Raw genomic sequence first — 20,004 nt, 5'->3', positions numbered from 1 at the left:
GCCTACGTACTTTGTACAAATTCTGTACAGGGAAAAAAGCAGAAATGCACACTCATTGTGATGGTTATTTAATTTTGGTTATTTGGGGTTTGTTAAAAAAGTGAGACTCAAATAATGAGGGTTGCTTCTGCACATAAATATTCTTGTCCCAAAGAAGCCATGATATCTGTATGAAGGCTTGATGTAAAAATACCAAATGTTTCTTGAAAACGCTGCAAGCCCATTAGAGGATAAATGCTATGTCATGCAAAATCCTCAGCCTCTGATATTGGGAAATCTTCTTTGCAATGAAAAATACCCCAACCCCCTTATTTTATCTAATTAAAACAAAATTACCAATCAAATCGGAGGAGTTCCTGTGGCAAAAGATGTGTTTCCATCTCACCTAACAGGAAAGAAGTAATACTCATAACACATAGGGGAGGAGTTTTTCAGCTTTCTTGAGGGACTGAGCACATCTACCAGTGATTTAAATCATGATTTGCTTGAGAGAATTAAACAAGGTAAGACCATTCAGCCAGAGGACAGTAATGCAGAAACGTACTTTCTCTACCCAAATCTTGGGTAGACCATGACTACGTCCAGGGCCCATTGTGCATGTTGGTTTGCGTTCCTTAGAGCAGTGTATCTTAATCCTGCCCAACTGCACATGAAGTGTTCAAACACAGATTATGATCTTATGGCATAAGTATCCAGAAACACCCATCAGTGAGTACTTTCTTCCTAACTTGTACTGTTTTGTTCATATTTCCAATACTGCTGTTACCAAAATACTCAAGGTTGGAGGAGAGGATTGTTCATACACATTTCTTTCTTTTTAAATGGTAGTTTTGGAAACAGAGAAAATGAATTCAAATGAGCTGACAATTTAAAGCTACTAGCCTGTCACGTAAAATATATACAGCTTGTATGTGCGTCCCCATAAAGAGACTGTAGCTGTGCATGTGGGAACTTTATAAACAAAGCTTGATCTCTCAGCACCTCTGAGCTTCAATATAGTTTAGCAATGTGGCAATTAAAAGTTTATTATTAAGTCCTCCTAGAAATAATGGCCAAGTATCTTTAAAAGCCATAGATGGTTAGCATGTAATGATTTGTGTGCCTGAATTACTGCCAACATATTCAAAATGCATTTGAATAAATCATATAGATGGAGAGTCATTATTTTAAGAAATTAAGCTTGATGAAAATAAATCGTGGAGAGCATTTGGGAATGGAAAACTTGCTCCATATATGAGCCTGTGTTTTAAAACAAGGAGTTTCTACAGTTGAATACAAGTTACTCACTTTGATGCTGTCGTGATGAGAACCACGTGGATGAAGCTCCAGAGTGCCCTGCAGCTGGCCCAGCAGTGCGGGCTGCCCTCAGAAGGCATTGCCAGGACAGGCCTTTTAAGCCTTTACTCAGAATTCACAACCACCCAGAAGGTCATGCTGCTTCTTGGCATGCCTGTTGTACAGACCAGGTACGGTCTGGGGCGGAGGCTGGGCTCCTCAGGGTATGGAATGGATCTTGGTGCTGGGCTGCTGGTGCTGGTGCTCAGGCAAGGGCACCTGACACGTTAGCAGGGGAGGACTTCGTGTAGCATGAGCGACTGGGCAAACGGGTTTGTGGGGGTAGTGGTTTGGGGTAAACCTTCTCATAGAGGTCAGCTATGGCTTTGAGCAGCGTGAGTTGGTTTGGGTCACAGTTTATTGGCTGGTGGGTGCAGCATGTCAGTCCTCCATGAATGCTGCAGACCACGCAGGGAAGGCCTCTTAACAGAGGACACTGGGGCAAGGGGAAATAAAGTGCTTGCTGTGGAGAGCGAAGCACTGGAAGAGCCTTGAGATGGGTGGGTATGGAAATGCCACAGAAGAAAATGCATTTCTCTCTCCCCTACTTCCCTAGGTGCTGTAAGTTAGGCTTGCATTCTGCATATGATTTATTACTGTTTACATACTTCATACTGTATGCCTTCTATTTTCAGGTAATTCAAAAGGGCAAAAGCCCCCAAAGGTCTTTCCAGTTGTTACATACTTTGAGTGATGTTCCAGCGCCACTAATGACAGAACACCTGCCGTTACGAATGGGAATATTCACATCTTTCAGAAAACCCCGTGGAATCCATTTGTAGGGAAGAGGCTCTTGAAAAACAGGGTGGTAGGAGGGAGTCTGTCATGAGTCAGGGAGAGGAGGCAGTGCAGAACTGGTGCAGGAGAGGTGTCCTGGCTCAGGGCAGACAGACGTGGTGGGAATGACTGACGTGCGCTCGCTGCGTCCTTGAGACACAAAATGAGTCTGGGTGGTTGGGTTCTCTTCAGACTGTCTTTGATGGCAACGTGCGATTACAGTGGGGTTAAAGGCAGACCCACCTTGCAGTGGGAGAACTGATGCCAACAAGGGAGTTGATGCATGTCTCCTGTGACAGCTAGCCAAAGGTAAGGGTATCTGAGGGGAGGGGAAGGCTGTTGGGGCCATCCCAGTTGACTGATGGAAATGTTTGGTTCTCTGATACATCTTCATCCATGTGGTACCTTCAGTTCCTGGAGCCTTGCCCCATTTTCCCCATCCGCCCATGACTCAGTCTGACTCAGACTTGACACCTTGACAGGTTTCCAAGCCCAACACCAGTAGTAGTCAGTTTGCTCAAAGAGCAACCTATAGAAGTGTTTATCTCCGAGGTTAAAAACAAGGGAGATTAAAACCCCTCACAACACAAACATATGCCTGGTGGTTTGGTCTCTCTCATGTGTTTCAGGGGTTTTTAACACAGCCCAACTCGCCCACTCTGTGATAACATCACAGCCCACTGTACACGGCATAAGGCTGCTCTGGCAGTGCTTCGCTGTAGGAGTTCTTGCTGCTTGCATGGGGATAGGAAATTTCTAAGCTTCTCCTCAAGCTTCGAATGAATTTTGTGTTGTCCTCAGCCCAGCAGCTGGCTTGGCAGGCGTACACCCATTGCAGCCCTCACTGCCTTCCTCAGCCCGACTCTGCAGTCCCAGCTTCGCGCTTACTGTTGACCTCTTGGTTCTGCCTGTGTCTGGTGGAGCTCCATGGGCAAGGAGAGGTGGAGAGAGCAGAACCCGTCCTCTCCACCTCACCCAAAAGCTGCTGTGACCCTCACAGAGGCCTGTAGCTTCTGTTAAATGATTTTTAGCCCCAGCTCAAAGCAGGCAACTGGTGCAGAAACACAGTGTTGGTTTTGTGGCTTTGCCAGCCTTGATACAAATGCTAAACACACATGAGGGACAGTACATCGCCAATCTCCACACACACATCTCTTTCTGTAATGCCTGGGTAACTGCTACCATTTCAAGACTGTTTGATACTAAGTTTCTTTTGCATCTACCATCTAAAACTGGGAGCAAAAAGTGGTTATGGGTAGCAAAACTGTATTTGCTGGCAGCAGGTAAAGCTAATGACTTTATTCAGTAAGACTCAGTGCTGCCATTAGTTTTTTGAAGGCTGTTCTAGGTAAACTGTGTTTTAATACATATTAAGTAAACCTTTTTTTTTAATGGAAAAGTAAGTACAGTAAATTCCATACCCACGAGAGAACTGCTGAGCTTTAAGATAGTGAAGCAAGTTGTAACCCTTCTAAAAGCAAGGTCTTATTTTGGCTGCTGCACATGACATTGCTGCTTGTTTTTCAGAGGATGAGCAAGTGGAGGTGTCACGAAGATGCAGCTGATGAGTGTGACCTGAGGACAGAGCAACAAACAGATGACTTGTGGTGCTCATGGTGAATACACAATATTGGTTATGCTGCCTGTTCAGTAAGACCAGCAGGATGCTGCTTTCTTTCACAGCAAGGCAACCCAGTGAAAACTGATGCTGCAGAGATACCCCTGAGGGTAACAGAACTCAGTGTGCACTCAGGTGAGCAAGGCAGAACTCTTTACAGGACTTGGGGCATAACTGGAATGGACTTCCTGCTGGAGGAGTAAAGGTGCTTGCAGTCAAATGGGTTTTAATGAGAACCACTCAACCGGCAGCACACCCTTTGCACCACGTCACTGGAGAGGGGTTTGAGTATGAATCCTTACACAGAAAAGAGAGAGAAATTTTATAGTTATCATCATCATGAGGCTCTAAAATGTTGATCAGGCAACTCCAGCAACGTTGCTCAAGTATGGCTGTTAGCACCTCCTGTTATGCATCCAGGATTCTTCAGGTTTGTCCTTTGTTGACAGAAATTATTCTTCTCTTCCTGAACTGTTTGAGGTTTGTGGTATCAGTGTTCAGTAGGCAGTCACAGCACTGATCCCTCTGCAGCCAGAACTGTCCTGCTGGTTTTGTTTAACCTGTTCCAGTTTTGAGTCAGGCTCAGGTACTTCCATGAATGCCAGTTTCATCTGAAAAGGAGGTACATGTTTGAGAAGCAACCGCTTCTGAGTATGGGCCACTGAGATCATCGCAGTGAGTATGTCCACCATTGGAACTGCTTTCTTCTATCTGGTTCCCTACAATCACTTGTCTGTAATGTGTGGAGAGAGGAAAAAAGAAAGTACTGTTATCAGGGACATCTGTTTGGAAGACAGGTAGCAGCAGTTTCATAAGCAAGTACAATATCAAAGTCTGTAACAATATAGAAGATGGTTCAAAAACATTGAACCCAACATGACAGATGCTTTTGGACTTCAGCTCTCTTTATCCACCACGAGAATCATGTTCTTACCTGGAAATAGAGTATGACCACAAGTGTGCGTTGTGGCTGGTACGTGGTGACTCCCCCTTACCCCTCAACATGGGACCTTGAGCTTGGTTCTTTAGATGGACTTTTAAAGAGGGAAGTTTGCTATGACCTTCTCTGTACAAGGGTAAAGGGAACTGTCAGGGCTGCTGCTGGGAGAAAGTAGAGGGACAAGAGCTTTGTGTGACTGCGAATGGGTGTCACCGGGGGCAAGAACAAGAGGGATGTGTGATATCTGTGAGAGAATCCCTGACTCTGGGGTTGGGAAAAGGCAAAATACATCTCTAAGGGCTGGTGGGGGTCTGAGCAAGAAAATGGGACAGACCTAAGAAAGAGTGGGTAGGACCAGGGTAGCAGGAAATTGCCAGTGTACATATAATGGCAAGGTAAAGCTTTATGGTTCTGCCAGAAGGCAGTGGAGGGGGCAATGAGAGAACAGCAGAGTGCACACTGCCTCCTTCTCCTCCCTGAGCCTTCTTCCCAACAGCTTCCCAAACCTCACCCTAAAAACATAAGGAGCAGATGCCTCCTGGTAAGTTCCATTCAGCAGTAAATTCCATTCAGCATGGCTGAACACAAGATCCCAATTACTACTGTATCCGTTGGGCTTCAAAGGTGGGGAGGAAAATTACATTGGGAAGAAAAACATAGCCCAAAAGTGAGAACGAAAATGGAAAACTTTTGCCTGGAGCCATGGCTTCAGAGATAAGAAAGAAGACATCTTTGACTAAAAGCCAATGTTTCAGTGGTTAGACAAACATAACAATCAAAATCTAATAAAACCAAAATAAGATAAAGTAAAGGGGATGAAAAAGAAAATAATTATTTTTAATACTTTGGAGAAATATAAACTTTATAGCCTCAAATCTGTATTGATTAATTGCTAATGAAAGCTTAAAGTATCTGTGCCAGACAAGAATAACACAACAGGGGTTTTGCTTAATGATAAATCAAAAAACCAGAACAAAACCCCAAAGTCTCAGCAAGAGGCCCACTGCAGGCAGGCAGATTTGGGTTTTCTTTGCTATGATGCAGGCATGTTTAAGAGCTCTCTCCTCTCTTTGTTTGACAGAAGCAAGACAAAAATACTCTTACCAAACAGGATGTTGTCTTTCCAGTCCATTAAGTAGCTAAGTGTATCAGCTAGCTATCCATACTTTAAAATCAGCTAGAGAACTTGCATCCTTGAGGCCTGGAGACTGTCTGAGGAGAACTCTGTCCGGCTCTAGTTAATTGTTAACCATCCCTGGAACAGCAGGGAAGTTTGAGGAGGCTGGAAGAGCCCTGGTGTCCCAGTACTCATAGACTGAACGGGTCAAACCAGGTCTCCAGAAGGCAGTGCAACTGACCTCAGTCCCAGGCAAAATCATGGAATTAAAGCTAAGATAAGATACAACTGAAAAAGTGTTTCAAAGGCCAGAAAGACTCGTTCCAGACAGCGTGGTGTTACAGAAAACCACACCGGTGAAAAATGTCTGATGCCGTTTTTTCAGGGGAACACAATTTGGAGGATATATGGAGCTATTTAAACTGCAGCAAGGCATTTGACTTAGTACTCCATACTGCCTTCTTTAAAAAGGACTATACACAAGCCCCATTAAACAGGTGTTATATGAATTTGGCTTCTCAAAGAGTAACTGTAGAATGATCTCTGACTGTAGCTGTTTCTAGCAGGGCTCCATAAGCACCCACCCCATCCTGTTTAGCTTTTCTATCAGAGATCTGGAAGTAAATGTAAAGTCACTCTGAATTAAACATGCAAATAAAGATACAGTGATATAAGAAGGAGCAAACGGTCATATAGCACAGACTGGACAGCTAGCTATGACAGACCTATTCAAACAATATTAATATATTGAATTTAAAGCCTCAACCCTGGCAAAAATATTTTTCACTGAGAACTGCAGGTTTTTCATAAACTAGTCTCCTAAACCCAGTGAATTTTGGCACACAGAAAAACTTGAGCTATTCAGAAAAAATGTAGAGCTGATATTTTGCATTTACGGATTTCCGGGGACGGATCTGATCTTTGAAAGCCTGGAGTAGGTGATGCTGCGATTCTAAATTTTCACAGTGTGATAGACAGTGTGGTAAATATCTGTCTCAAAATCACTGTCACTAAAAATCAGTGATCACATTTTGGCCTTCTTCACTAATGAACGACTACACTATTTTTCTAATGCAAATACACATTTACCCCTAATTTCACTGAAGAAGCTTATCAGTTAAGGTAAGATGCAGTGCCAAGGCATTGTGATTAAACTAGGCAGAGAAATGAGAAACCCTGAACAACTTAAATACAAGAACTTGTTCTATGCAGAGTTCTGTGCGAGTTGTATCCGGGCAGAGACATCTGGGAGCCTGCATCCCTGCCCGCAGTGAGCAGCACTCTCAAACCTCCAGTGCACGAGTTGTCTGTGGTTTGGTTTATGTCCCTTGAAAGTGAGCTGACATAATCTCAGGACTGCCTGGACTGGGCATTCTGCACCCTTTGAGAGGAGGTAATGTTGGATATAAATGTGATAATACGGTTGCTCACAGGACACTATTCGAATGCATGGTGGAAGAGTTCTTTCACTCAATTGACAGTCAGTTGTCACTTGCCAGCGTCTGACTGGACACCATTAGATGGAAGCTTTGTTGTGTCACTTCAAACCGTGTAACAGTTTTAAAGCAAAAAGCCCCATCATCTCATTTTCCATGAAGGGAGAACTTCAGAAAGCAACTGAGAGCACCTTTATGCTAACACAGCCAGCCTGCTTCCCGGTACCTGAGCAGTGCAACCCACTGCACAGTCCACCTGGATGGATGTTTGCACTAGGCTTGGAGAATGTCTGAGCCACAGAGGGTAAGTTCTGACCTCACATCCATCTCAGCTGCAGTCTCAGTGCGTGGGATTTCTGGAAGGACTGGCTACTGGCAAGCAGCCTCTATTCTTGGCTCTGTGTTCACGCAGTGCCTGGTGCTATACAAACCCCAGCTCGTTATTTTTCACTTGGACATCAGTTATCTCTGAACAAGCTCAGCAGCACCACACCAAGTGTGTTACCAATCCCAGACCTCTCTCCAGTGGCATGATACCTACTAAAAGATATGGAGTATGCTTCTTTAGATGATGGGAGTGAGAACACTTCCCTGTAAAGACACTTTAAGTTGAGCTCTGGTGACCAAAGTCTAGTAACAGGCTTTGACAGTCCCTAGCTAACAGTTTTAACAGCCTCTGCCCCTGTGGGTCTGAAGCTGCTCACATCAAAGAGAGCTGGTTCTGGCAAGAGAAAAAGAGAAAGCTCTCTCATGATGGAGGTCTGAAAGACAGCTGTAACCCTTGAAACCAGAGCTTGGGAATAGCAAGATTTATTATCTGATGTTTGAGATTAAATTCAGAAACTACTGGGGAGAAATTGGGCTAGATCCCCAGGAACACTGTATGTGGGAAGCCAGCTGAAAAGACCTGGCAGTCTTAGCTTCTCCTGACACAAAGAATGATGCTGTAATCTATGTGGCGAAGTCATGTAGACCTCAAATATTGGCCTTGTGAGAGACATGACATTTAAGTATGACTGAGAAACCAGGTTCTTTCTGAGCTCTTACCCAATCTTGGTTACAAAGATACCTGGGTGTGAGGATATGTAATTACCACTAGTGAGAGACAGCAGGTAGTGATCACAGTTGAGTGTATCTTAAGTGAATTTATAGACAGACAATTTACCTTGATTCCAGGGAACAGTCTACTATGCTAGGAAAGAGAAGGCTGAATAAACTAAAGAGCAGGAGAAGCTGCTTTACAAAAGCAGAAAACGGGATCGTGGTATGCTTGGCCAGCGAAGTACCTCTCATGAGGATCTTCTTACTACAGTATGAAAAAGGATTTCCCCTCCCCAAAGACAAGGCAGCATGCCCAAGTAGAACTATGACACATCTTACGGTCATCCAAATATGGTGCCTGGAGTGTCAGATTCAATGCCTTCGTGCGCAGGAATAGGTACTTTTTTGATTGTGGTATAGGGTGGTTACATTGAATTCACTAATGAATACTACAGTCTTAAAGGTAAGCTAAAGAAAGAAAACCCAACCGCAACCTCTGAGAACTACCTGCCCTCATGTGAGATCTAGGATATTGCTATAGATTTTTTTCTGCCCTAGGGACCAAAACCCCTGAGCTGTCAAATATCCAAAATAGTTCCCCAGTTCCAGGAATGAAGCAACTGTTGCAATTGATCTGGACAGGGGAAAAAAATGGAAAGAGCACAGAGACATTGTACATTCTGTCCACCACATCAGTGGTTATCTGTCTGTCCAGGAAGGAAATGCTCACCTGCAAACTGAGAAAGAAGCTGGCTATAGAACAAGTGTTTTCAAGCCAAGCCTCACATCTCTGTTTGGCAAGCTGTATCTTCAGACGATGTTACCATATACCCAAGAAATGTTGGGTGAAAGTTGGTGGTAGCCAAAGGAAAAGAATATATGAACACTGAATGGTGTTTCTCCTTGCCAGAAATCTGTCTGAAGCCAGCAAGGCTCATGTCAGAGTCCCTTGACTGAGCCTCCCTGAGGCTGCTATGGCAGCAAGAAACGTGGACAAGGGATGAGACATGCAGATCTTCCAGCTCTCTGGGTACCCTGGTCTGGTAGGAAAGTGATAGCCAGAAGATTCTGGATGTCCACCGTGGCCTCAGTCCCGGCTGTCAGGAATGCACAGCCGCCAGAGAAACACATGGGAAACTGCTGTCCCCTCTTGAGAGGTCCAGGAAGGAACTTTCCCTGCTCCCTTCCACTGCATGAAGTTCCAGCTTTGGTTGGGAACGGTCTCCAGCCACAAACCCTTATTTTTCTGTATCATTTTGGATGGTAGGAAATGTCGTTGAAACAAATGTTAATACTGGCTCTAACTATAGCAGCGTGGTAATCAACTGCCTTGGCATGCACTTGAAACAGTTGGTCCCATGCCCCAAACCTTTTTTTCTTCATTTATTTCTGTAGGGATAGCACAATGTGACAAAAGGCACTGGGACATGGATTCTTTGCTACATACAGCTCTCTTGCAAGCATCAATCCTCTCCCCTTGCCTGAACTCACTCTGACTTGGCACCAATTTGCTTTCTGTTGCAGAGAAGAATGTGGTGCAATCGGATCATGGATTCAGGTCTGGAATTTCTCAGTGTCTAAGGATTATGCTGTGGCACAAGCAGATCTAGTGTTGATATGCCTTTCAGAAGATCCTTTGGCACTGACTTCCGTGTGAAGATGCGGGTAAAAATCAGCAGACATTGTGGCATTTGGCATGCCCTGGCCAAAACAGTAAGACTTTGGCATACAGAGTGGTGGAAGCAATGCAGCTACTGCTCATTATACAAGGCCAAAACATAAACTTCAGGGACCCACAGAGATCCAGCTGACAATAAAGACAGGCGGCAGTGGGAGTTTGCTCAACACCAAACTGAAGCAAGAAGGTACGCTCTTATGAACTGCCAGACTTGAAAGCACGCTTGTTTCACCAGGCAGTTGAGCAAGCTGGAAGAGTACACGCTGCCCCATATGCCCCTGGGCTTGACAGAGAGATGGATGAGCACAGCAACAGTGAAGGTAAAAGTTCTCCAGCCTTGACCAGTGACGTGAATGTGCATTTGTTGGGTGAATGTATCACAATTATCATGGGAAAAGAGACAGGAGATTTCAGAGCAGAAATTAGATGACTGTCACGCCAAGGGTAATGGACGGATTGCATAACAAAGATGACAACAGGGGAGGATGGTGGAAGTTAATGGGAAGAACTTCTTTCAGGCACCTCACTTCATTTCGTTGCAGGAATCGGAAGAACTGGAATTGGAGTGGGGGTTAAAAACCACATGGAACTCAACCAAGGGCAAGCCTGGGTGTGTTTGAATATTCTCCTCAGTCCTAAAATTGTTTCCCTGCAGCATGTTTCAAGATTAGAAAAAATTATAAAACGGGATTACTTCAAAGCCTCAGCAAATTCCATCCAACACTGCTTTCCATTAATGATTCCTGAGCTCTCCACAAAATATCCCTAGACTTGCCTTGCTTGTAACAGCTCTTTCTATGGGCAAAACTGAACATACATACTAGGGATAAATATGGGTATTTTAAATCCAAGTATTTCACTCAGTAACACAATGCAGAAGTGAAATTAAAACCAAACCAAACCAAAAAACCCCCCAAACCTAACAACTTTTGTTTAAGTCTTCCGAGCACTCTGAGATTTCCATGTACACAGACTTCTGCCATTTTTTTCTAGGAACAGTAAATTAATGGGAACATGCTTCTGTTACTCTGTAACTTTATGTCCATTTCCATGTATTTCTTGTATTGTTAGCTTGCCTCCTGCTTCGTGGTTTATTTGGGCAAGTTGCCTTTTTATTGTTGTTGTTACCTTTTGTGAGCATGCCAGAGGCCTTAGGGTGCCAATAAATTAGAATATTAGTGCTCCTTTTTACTGCCATATCACACCCATTTCCCTCTGCTGGCTGGTGACCTAATCTTGAACCTCTGCCTAATCTGCTGAGTTGAATTTTCTGCTCAGCATCCTTGTTTGCAGTAAGCGTGCTTGCCAGAAAAACCAGCAGCAAACAAAGTAAACCAAATGTAGAAAGCTGCAAACAGAAACCTGTCCTTGGCAAAGTTCAAGATCACAGGCAGTGCTAGAACTACATTCCCATTCAACAGGTGGGTGCTGCACATCAGTTTGCGCTGCATCTCCACCAGGCACATCTGCTGCAGCTACCTTCATAGGACAGGGTATGCAATCTTTTAGGAGACTAGGGATGTGCCTGGCAACAGTGACGTATTTATGCAGCCTCTGTTTTCACTAATGGAGGTTTCAGATGGAAACATTCTACTAGAACAGACTGGCTATTCCATCGATAAGAACTAAAAATGAGCTAGCAATAGGTGCTTGCAGCCCAGAAAGCCAACCGTATCCTGGGCTGCATCAAAAGAAGCGTGACCAGCAGGTCAAAGGAGGTGATCCTGCCCCTGTACTCTGCTCTTGTGAGACCTCACTTGGAGTATTGTGTGCAGTTCTGGTGTCCTCAACATAAGAGGGACACAGACCTGCTCAAGTGAGTCCAGAGGAGGACCAGGAAGATGCTCTGAGGGCTGGAGCACCTCTCCTGCGAAGACAGGGTGAGAGAGCTTGTTCAGCCTGGAGAAGAGAAGGCTCCACAGAGACCTTATAGCAGACTTCCAGTTCATAAAGGGGGCCTATAGGCAGGCTGGAGAGGGACTTTTTAGAAGAGCATGTAGTGACAGGACAAAGGGTAACAGTTTCATACTGAAAGAGGGTAGATTTAGGTTAGACATTAGGAAGAAATTCTTCACTGCATGGGTGGTGAGACAATGGAACAGGCTGCCCAGAGAATCCGTGGCTGCCCTGAGAATCTATGGCTGTCCCATCCCTAGCAGTGTTGAAGGCCAGGCTGGATGGGACTTTGAGCAACCTGGTCTAGTGGAAGATATTCCTGTGCATTAGCAAGGGGTTGGAACTAGATGATCTTTAATGTTCATTCCAACTCAAACTATTCTATGATTCTACCTGCCACTGGAGGATATTTCCCTGTTTCATCAAGCCCAGCTATTAAAACAGTCTGGATGATACAAACGCGGGGCTCTGGGATCTCTGTCTGCAGAGCTAGACATGCTGCACACATGCTGAGCCTGAAGATGCTTTTCTGGGCTACTCGCTGGCCCAGCCCCAGTTCTGTCTCCCTAATGCTGAACAGCACTCTACGGAAATTCAAATGAAGGTACTCAGGTGAGAGTGACGAAATCACACCTGTAAACTTTAATCACTAATGAACCGGACTGAGGGTAATTCCGGAAGATTCTCTCCCAACAGAAACCCCAGCGTGACTGTGTTTTCTCACTCCTAAGCTGACTGGTACTGTGAATGCTACACATCCATGGCTGGCAGGTGTTTCAAGTCATTTCACAACTACACTTCCAAAGGGTTAATACTCTCTCTGTATTTGTAGTTTTACCATGGGCTTACTTTGCTGAAGGACAGAAGTTCAGATATGGGGCACTTTGGGAAGGAAGGTATTGTCATACTCCTGCCAGGATTTGCAAAACAAAACACCAAAAGGAAAATTCAGATCTTCAGCCAATTATAAATCAGTAATTTTACTGAGTTATTTTATCCTATGAGAACTAGAAAGTGTTTAAGGACTTAGTCATACACTTATTTTAGGCAAGAAAGAAGCGTGCCTAACCTTCTGCATAACAGACGAGAGAATGACAGACCATACAGTACATCCTTACAGTAATTTTTGGATGAATGCAAATACATGTTCTCCAGCTGTTCAGTCATCAAGTAAAAGGAAGAATTAATCACAATCCATTTAATATTCACTCTAAGTTGTTCATCTGAGTCATTACCCTCACATAAAATATGCGGTACATCAGAGTTTGTGCAGTCACCTTCCTGTGACAGTTATCAAAGGGCTCTTGAATTGGACACTAGTGTTCTGAAAATGAAGACAGTTCACAAGGAGCATCTTGGAGCTCCTTGAGAAACTACTTGAGTTCATTTCTCTCACTGTAGGATGTGTTTCTGGAACTCAAATGAGTTTTTTTCTGATTCTTCCCAGCTTCTTTAAAACCCCTTTTAAAGAGTGCATTCTAACATAAGCACAGCATTCCTGGGACAATTTAAGTAACAGTGTGTATACTATTATCTTCCTGATCACAGTAATATATTTTCTCTTCATTTGCTCAAGGCTCAGAGAATTGCTTTGGGAGCTTGTGTTCAGCCGCTTTACCAGTAGTACCAGGTGTACCCCTCCATGGCAGGGAAGTTGGAACTAGATGATCTTTAAGGTCCCTTCCAACCCAAACCATTCTGTCATTCTATGATTCCTTCTCAGGTGTGGTTTACAGGAGTTACTTTCCCATTCTGTGTGTAAAACAGACACTTACTTACATAGTATGTGATCATGGTAGCTGGCGTAAGTAAAATGCATGTTGTTTGCCAGTGTACCAAACAGTCCGGACTGCTCTGCCTATCCTCGTGGATTACTATTGCCCCATGTTTCTGTCACCTGCAAACCTCATCAGTTGTGTATTTATTTTTACCCAAGTGACTAATGCCAAACAGTGAATAGCTGTGGGCTGAGAGACAAATAATAACAGAAAAAGTGCCATCTCTAGGTGCAATTATAAATGCGGTATGTGATTGCGAGATCACTTGAAGCACTGAATGAATGTTTCATGCAGCTTATTTTAGCACACTGATGTATACTTACTTTATCTCTGGTTGTACTTACTTTACTGGAGCTGATCCAGAGCGGGACATACACAGTAAAATAAGGAAAAGAAACGTCACAAACGCAGCAAGCCCAACCCAAAAGGCTATGACAATAGAATCTGTGGACACAACACAGTAATTCTGTCACTGGTACCATAGCAAATATAAAACACAGCAATACCATTTATGACCTCTAAGAAAGGTGTGTCATTTAATTAATTCCATTTCATGAAACCTTTTAGAGAGAGGAATCCGAGTGCCAAGTTGTTAGAAGTCTCGAGAGTCTCCTAGCAGTTTACTGTAACAGTGCATGGCCAGAGCTGGGGGAGAGGTTGGTAACTGTGATGGTGACTAGAGTAATGAACATATTTAAATGGTAATACTGAGCACCTGGCACGGTTTCCACAGTTTTATCTCTTTGCAAGTAATATGTACAGTTCCTTTTACAGAATCACAGCGCAGTAAGCAGTGTGGTACTCAAGACTGTGCCATCAGTGCTCAGTGCACAGCCAAATCCTGCTATTAGATTAAAAAGTACAACAACCCATGGTCTTTCAAGATGACACTTTTAGGGAGGGAATTCTAACCCTGAAAATCAAGAGAAATACCACGGAAAGCTTGTTGAAAAGTGCCCATGACCCTCACGGCACATCAGACCAGTAGAAGAGACTAAACCGTCCCCTGTTCAGCTGCAATACTTCCATAATGATCGTAAAATAGTTTAAAATGCAGTCTGCTTTATCAGGACTAAGTGGTTTCTTTAAGGAACAAGTAAGTGGATTCCTAGCATCAAAGTATGGGTTCACCATACTTTAACCGTAGTTTAACCCAGCCTAAGACCCTGCCACTACTATAATCCCTAATTCAGATGAAGAGTTTTGTTATTTTTATTAATAAAAGCAAAAAAAGATTATCTGATCACTGATCTGGGTGACCAGTGCTAATGGGAGTATGAAATGGTTGAGGGAGAAAAGGGAGTTACTCTTTCATGAATGAAGGCTAGGGTGCTGTGCAAATTACTGCCTCAGTTACAGGCTTGCTGTTGGATGGGATGAATTCATTCCTGCCCCAGTAGCACATTTGGTCACTGTTTCAACAATTCTCCTTCCTGGGATCAGTGTGGTGATGGCAACTGTCCAAGTTAAAGCCTTGAAAAGGCTGGGTGTTCTGCAGGGCACAAGTCAAGAAATACCCTGAATTCACAACCAGCTACTCACTTAGACTGAGGTGAAAAAGAAGGGTCATTGACTCCAGAGACAAATATTGACCAAGATAAAATAAATCTTCTATCTGAAAGGACAGAAAACACTGTGTTCTTTGAATCAGGTCCAATATGTTTGATTAGGTGTTTCTTTGTGAAGAAGTTCAGAACGTGCTGTCATCAGAGCCACAAATAGATTAGGAAGAATTATCCCAGCTCCGTTTAAACCTAAAACTACAGCTGACCCAGCTGGAATCTTATTATAAAGTGAGTTTTGGCTGGGCTACTGAGAAATGAGAAAGTGGAAGATTAGCTTATTTTATTCTTCCTCTGTTTAAAAAGTTTTACTGAGCTTTAATTCAGAGCATGGTAAATTAGGAGGTGAGAAAGCAAATACAGTGGAAGGTGTCCCTGCCTGTGGAAGGGGTTTGGAACTAGATGATCTTTAAGGTCCCTTCCAACCAAACCATTCTGTGATTCTACTGATTTTATATATTCTGACCTGCTCTTCCCAAACATACTACGGGAAAAAGTGACAAGATGCGACTGGCCCACCCCAACTTCTCAAGGGAAAATTAAGAGACAAGATCATGGTCCATGGGTATTTTGAAAAGCTCAAAGTTTTGAACTGTTCAAAGTCATCAGAATAGAAAAGAATACTTTGAATTTTTAGAATTCCCTATCAATCAGAGCTATTTTGGTTGCACCTCTTAAAAGCAGCATTAATATGATTCATGGAATTCACTAAAGCTAAACAAATTTGTTCCGGGTCTCAGGGGGAGTTTGAACTCTTGAGGGATAAACAGGAACTTCCTGTTTTCAAAGTCGTGCAATTTGATTTTTTTTAAAACTGGAACAACCTATTTTAACAATCTATAAAAAGCTTTTCTATTGCTAAATTTTAGTCACCTTTTCTGTGTGTGTTTGTGCATATAGAATCATAGAATAGTTAGGGTTGGAAAGGACCTCAAGATCATCTAGTTCCAACCTCCCTGCCATGGGCAGGGACACCTCACACTAAACCATCCCACCCAAGGCTTCATCCAGCCTGGCCTTGAACAGCGCCAGGGATGGAGCATTCACAACCTCCCTGGGCAACCCATTCCAGTGCCTCACCACCCTAACAGGAAAGAATTTCCTCCTTATAGCCAATCTAAACTTCCTCTGTTTAAGTTTTAACCCACTACCCCTTGTCCTGTCACTACAGTCCCTGATGAAGAGTCCCTCCCCAGCATCCCTGGGGATATGTTTTTATATAGCCTATCAGTTCATGGGCCAGTTAAGCATTTTATTATTTTTATACAAAAGGGAGAGAGCTGCATTTCTATTCATAGAAAGCAAGACCAGGACTTTATGGTTGGATTTAGATTCATTTTCATGAGACACACACAGTCTCACAATGCTTCATGAACAGGCCATTATGGAGGGAAGAAAGTGCAGAGCTTCAGGTCTCTGTTTTCACATTAAATGAAAGAACCAAAACAGGCAAAATTGAACTAGGGAGCTATAAACCCATCCCAGGAGTCATGATGATAGTATAATTCATTTGGGCTGATTCACCAACGCACCTAAACAAATGCACAGGTCCCACTGCAGTCAGTCAGCAGAGGCCCTCTGGAACATCAATACAGTGGTTATTGTGATCTCAGAAGTATCCTACATTTTTACAAACTTGGAACCTTTTTGTCTATCTGAGGGAAAATTATCACATTTCATCTTCAGCGCAAAGGGCAAAGACCTCGTGAACTTATTTCTTCTACACATTTCCAAGCACATGAAGACATTAATCCTAACAGTGGCTTTTGAATGTATAAGAATGTAAATACTACTACAGAGACAGGAAAACCTACAAAGTATAGTCATTGCTTGGCTACTGCTTTTACTCAAAACAAGAAAAGAACTATCCAACTATGGAATTGTTTCCCTTGGTGTTTTCTTTATAACCTGTAACTCACTGTTCTCCCACGGGTGTTTGGAGAAGGAAGAATAAAAGCACCAAGGTGACGCTGTCTCCATTCCTCTTAGACTGCTGACATGAAAAATACTTATAGGAAGAAAAAGAAATAAAAAGTTTCACTTTCCTGGCTACCAGAAAAAAAGAAACCCAACATTTTTAGTTTGGTTCAGTAAGTGGTATAGGCAATGTGGGCTCTTTAAAGATACAAATAATGGAGAAGCACTCCATTTTCACAAGCTGCCTAGGAATAAACAGATTTCCCAGGAAACTAAAATTGCCTTAACATTAACCTGCTGAGGGGAAAAAAAGTACATCCCAAGCCCTGCGCTTGCACCTTTCTCTTTCTTCTTTGTCTGGAAGCTGGGCACAGAAATCTGTTTTCCCTGAAGCTTTGTTTCCCAAAGCTGAGCTCAAAAGTGATTTTCTTTGGTGTCCAACAGGGCATGATCTCACCCTGCAGCCTTTTTGTCAGTAAAGGTCTTCACTCACAAGGTTCTTCCTCTATCATCTAGTCACCAGCTGTAGGAATTTGCAGATATTTTCTATCTTTGAGGTCTCCACTCCTTTCTAAGTAGATCAAGTTTGAGTTAGTTTAGGACCAGATGAGACGCATAAACACAAAGTATGATTGCATAAATCATCTCCTTAGGATATAAAAGGACCTGAAAGGTGGCAGACTTCCTTGCTTCTTAAGGGAAAGAGAACAAATTAAAAAATATAAATCTGTAAGAGATCGGTTTATTCTGCTTTAATTGAAATAAGGCTTATGAAGTCACTCATAAGCACTCACACAGTGTGTGGTAATTTCCTACACAAAACTATCAGCAAGTTTAAATTTAACAGAGGGTGAGCATCTTTTCTCAGAAGCACAGCTTTTATGAGTTTCAAGAGAACACGCAGAAGGGTAGAAAGAAATATCCTACAAATTGCCATAGAGGGAAATGCTGTAACACAAACTCCACCTCTTGTTATGTATCAGGCAACCCAAATGTTAGAAAGCCATTATTAATGAGAAAAAGAGGAAAGATTCCTCATTTTTGTTGGTTTGGTTTGGTTTGGTTTTGCTAAGCTAGCCACATGCTGGGGACTTACAGCTAGGTTCACTCAGTATTTTGGGGTTTCCCTGCTGAAATTCGGGGGTTATAATCTACCCTAACTTTAAAATTAAGCGAATCAGAGAAGCTGCTCATAACCTGCCTGATCCCAGCAGCACCAAATGTTGCTTTACGGTATGGTGGAGCAAGATTTGGAAGGATGTGGATATTTACACCATGTTCTTTTAGGCATGGTGCTTTTAAGTTTGGAAGCAATTGGCTTATCTGAGTGGACAGAAAAGCTTTTCTAGAGGCAAAGTAAGTGTTTCTGCTCCCTTTTCTTATTCTTGCTCTCAAAAGGCAAACAAAGGATACAAAGCTTTGAGCATTGTCCAGTTGAATCTTTCCTATTAGAAAGACAGTTACATGTAATGCTAATTAGAGAGACATGAAAATATTTTGAAACACTATCGTGCTTTTTTACAGACCAGACCACTATAATAACCTTGGGGAAAGCAATTTTAGTGTCTGAAACCATATGTGAACAGTCATACTTGCCTTCAGTAAACTAAATAGCAACTAGCAAAGTTTTGTCACTCAAATGAGGATACAGCCACAGGTAGAGACATGGCAGAAATCGAGGGAGAATGCTGCCTATAGCCTAAGTGACTCAAACATGCCCACCCGCTCTCCCCCGATCTTAGTCAATCCATCTAACTATACTCAGTTAAATTAATCCCTCATGACTTAGGTTGTCACTTTATCTTATCAAAACATAACAAATGCAGTTACATTACGAAAAAAAATTAGTTGCCACTTTAAATAACCATAAAAAGACACCGCTATCTCATTGTGCAAAACCAAGGGTGAAACAAATTAACTGTTGCAGGGTGAATTCAGTGAATGCTATTTCATAATATATACTTTGAAAATTAACTTCTAAAACCAGCAGAATCAGCTTCCATGACAATAACAGTATTTTGAGAATTATGTATATTACTTTATCTTACAGTTCAGTATCACTAAATCACAGGAGCAAAGGTAATAGAATGTATTTTCAGCTTGTTATTCCTGGCTAATGGAAACATATACTTCTTCTTTTACTAAGGTTTTGAACACTTATCAGTCGTAATGTAAGCTTCACGTCCCAAGATGAAAACTCGATAGTCTTCTGGAAAACTGCTCATTTAGCCATCCTTTCTGACAGCAGCACACACGTATCTAGCACCCAAACATACAGGTTTGCAAGTCATTCGGTTTCCACTTAGAAACCGTCTCAAAAAAACCCCGTCCTTCTAAGTAAATCAGGAGTCCTATAGTTTAAAATACTGTAAAATAAAGCAAAGAGTTTCAGTATTAGTAATAACTACTATTAGAGCACAGTCAGTTTGGAAGGCAGGCACTCATCCACACAAACCACGCACATGTAACCCAACATGGGCTCTATCGCAACAAAAACAAAAAATAAAGTCAGTGAGACAAGCAATGCAACATTTTTCCTGCCTAGATTAGCACCTACTGCTCTCCAATACTTACATTTATTAACCTTCAACTTGCTTCCATCTACTGGAATTGGATCTATATAATCCCAGTAATATTCATATGACCAGAAATACTCAGAGGAGTTTGTTCTGTTAGCCATTTCGGTAGTGCATTTTAAACCAGCTCAGAACTCCAACCAAATACTTTTTTTCGGTGTGCCTCAGCGCCCTCAGAAAGGCATTGCGTAACTGATGCCTATGTAAATCACTCTGGGGTCCCGCAGCTCAAGGACTGCCTTGGTACTAAAAAACATCTAGCAGCAATGAATACTGATGTCTGACGGACACGTCACAGCAGTAATCCTCGCTTCCCGGCGGGCAATCACGTTA

General features: G+C 42.7%; 1 protein-coding gene across 2 annotated transcripts; it reads right to left on the bottom strand.

Annotated features, from left to right (window-relative positions):
* Window positions 1–52: 52 nt before the first annotated feature.
* MRAP (melanocortin 2 receptor accessory protein) lies at window positions 53–20,004 on the bottom strand. Of its 2 annotated transcripts, XM_065676807.1 has the most exons (3): window positions 19,670–20,004; window positions 13,961–14,060; window positions 53–4,463 (listed from the first exon to the last, which is right to left on the bottom strand). In XM_065676807.1, exons 1-3 carry the CDS (start codon window positions 19,773–19,775, stop codon window positions 4,313–4,315), a joined length of 357 nt encoding a protein of 118 aa, XP_065532879.1. In that variant the 5' UTR covers window positions 19,776–20,004; the 3' UTR covers window positions 53–4,312. The 2 variants fall into 2 exon arrangements, 1 of the variants encoding a protein (XP_065532879.1); XR_010612201.1 differs by lacking the exons at window positions 13,961–14,060; window positions 19,670–20,004 and adding an exon at window positions 5,775–7,488 and having other exon boundaries at window positions 4,374–4,463.

Source organism: Lathamus discolor, chromosome 4, assembly GCF_037157495.1.
Source record: "Lathamus discolor isolate bLatDis1 chromosome 4, bLatDis1.hap1, whole genome shotgun sequence".
Lineage (NCBI taxonomy): Eukaryota > Metazoa > Chordata > Aves > Psittaciformes > Psittacidae > Lathamus > Lathamus discolor.
This window is presented reverse-complemented; position numbering and strand designations above follow the sequence as displayed.